At 34.6% G+C, this 890-nt stretch overlaps 1 protein-coding gene across 1 annotated transcript; it reads left to right on the top strand.

Moving 5' to 3' along the window:
- The first annotated feature begins 243 nt into the window (after positions 1–243).
- LOC110019704 lies at positions 244–596 on the top strand. The gene has a single exon (XM_020717489.1). It carries the CDS (start codon positions 271–273, stop codon positions 514–516), a length of 246 nt encoding a protein of 81 aa, XP_020573148.1. The 5' UTR covers positions 244–270; the 3' UTR covers positions 517–596.
- The last annotated feature ends 294 nt before the right edge of the window (positions 597–890 follow it).

Raw genomic sequence — 890 nt, 5'->3', positions numbered from 1 at the left:
TTTTCTGAATTGAAGGAAAAGACGTTGACAATTTTGCCGAACCTCGTTAAATCTTTGTGTTTTCTTCTGGATTTGTGTCGATTTTTTGCTTCTCTTTGCCCTAAAATTCTCAACATTAGTGCACCTTTCTTTTTCCATCCATTAACTGCCTCACCATACAAGTAGAATCTAGATTTATACTTCCACTTCCCCATTCTATAAAAATCCAACATAGCTTCTTAGAATTCAAGCTAAGTGGCAGAAGATACAGAAAATATAGAAGAATCAAAGATGAGTGGTGCTGTTTCAAATGCTAAAGGCAAGGTGAATGGGCAGCGCAACAAGGCTAAAGATGATCATAAATGTTGCTTTCAGATGCCTCTTCATTACCCAAGGTACACGAAGGCCGAGTACGAGGACATGCCGGAGTGGAAGCTCGACCGGCTTTTCGAAGAGTACGGCTTGCCGGCGATCGCCAGAGATCTCGATGGTAAGAGAAAGTTTGCCGTCGGTGCATTCATTTGGCTTCATCAGTAGGGCTATTTTAAGTGGGATGCGAAATGTTGGTGTATTAAATAATGGAAGTGTAATGAATTCAAAATATGTTGCTTGTTCTTACCATGATGTTTTGCCCTTTGGAATGTTATAGATGTTTAGTGAGATGAGAAGCTAAGTATGTTTTGATGGTAGATGTTAAAATATGTGTGTTTATTTATCTATTTTATGGAAGCTTGTAAACTTTCTAACTAATAATCTTAAAATATTAAATGTATTTAATTTAATTTTTTTATTTTAGGTACATATATATTATCTTAGTCAAGCTTAGATGCATAGGTAATTATGAAGTCAATATAGAGAATTAATATTATAATGGCACATTTTTTTTGAAATAATTTAAATATTAATTGGTG

The sequence above is a fragment of the Phalaenopsis equestris genome, unplaced genomic scaffold (genome assembly GCF_001263595.1).
Source record: "Phalaenopsis equestris unplaced genomic scaffold, ASM126359v1 Scaffold000070, whole genome shotgun sequence".
Taxonomy (NCBI): Eukaryota; Viridiplantae; Streptophyta; class Magnoliopsida; order Asparagales; family Orchidaceae; genus Phalaenopsis; species Phalaenopsis equestris.
Note: the sequence above shows the minus strand (reverse complement) of the source record. Positions and strands in the feature narration are given on the sequence as shown.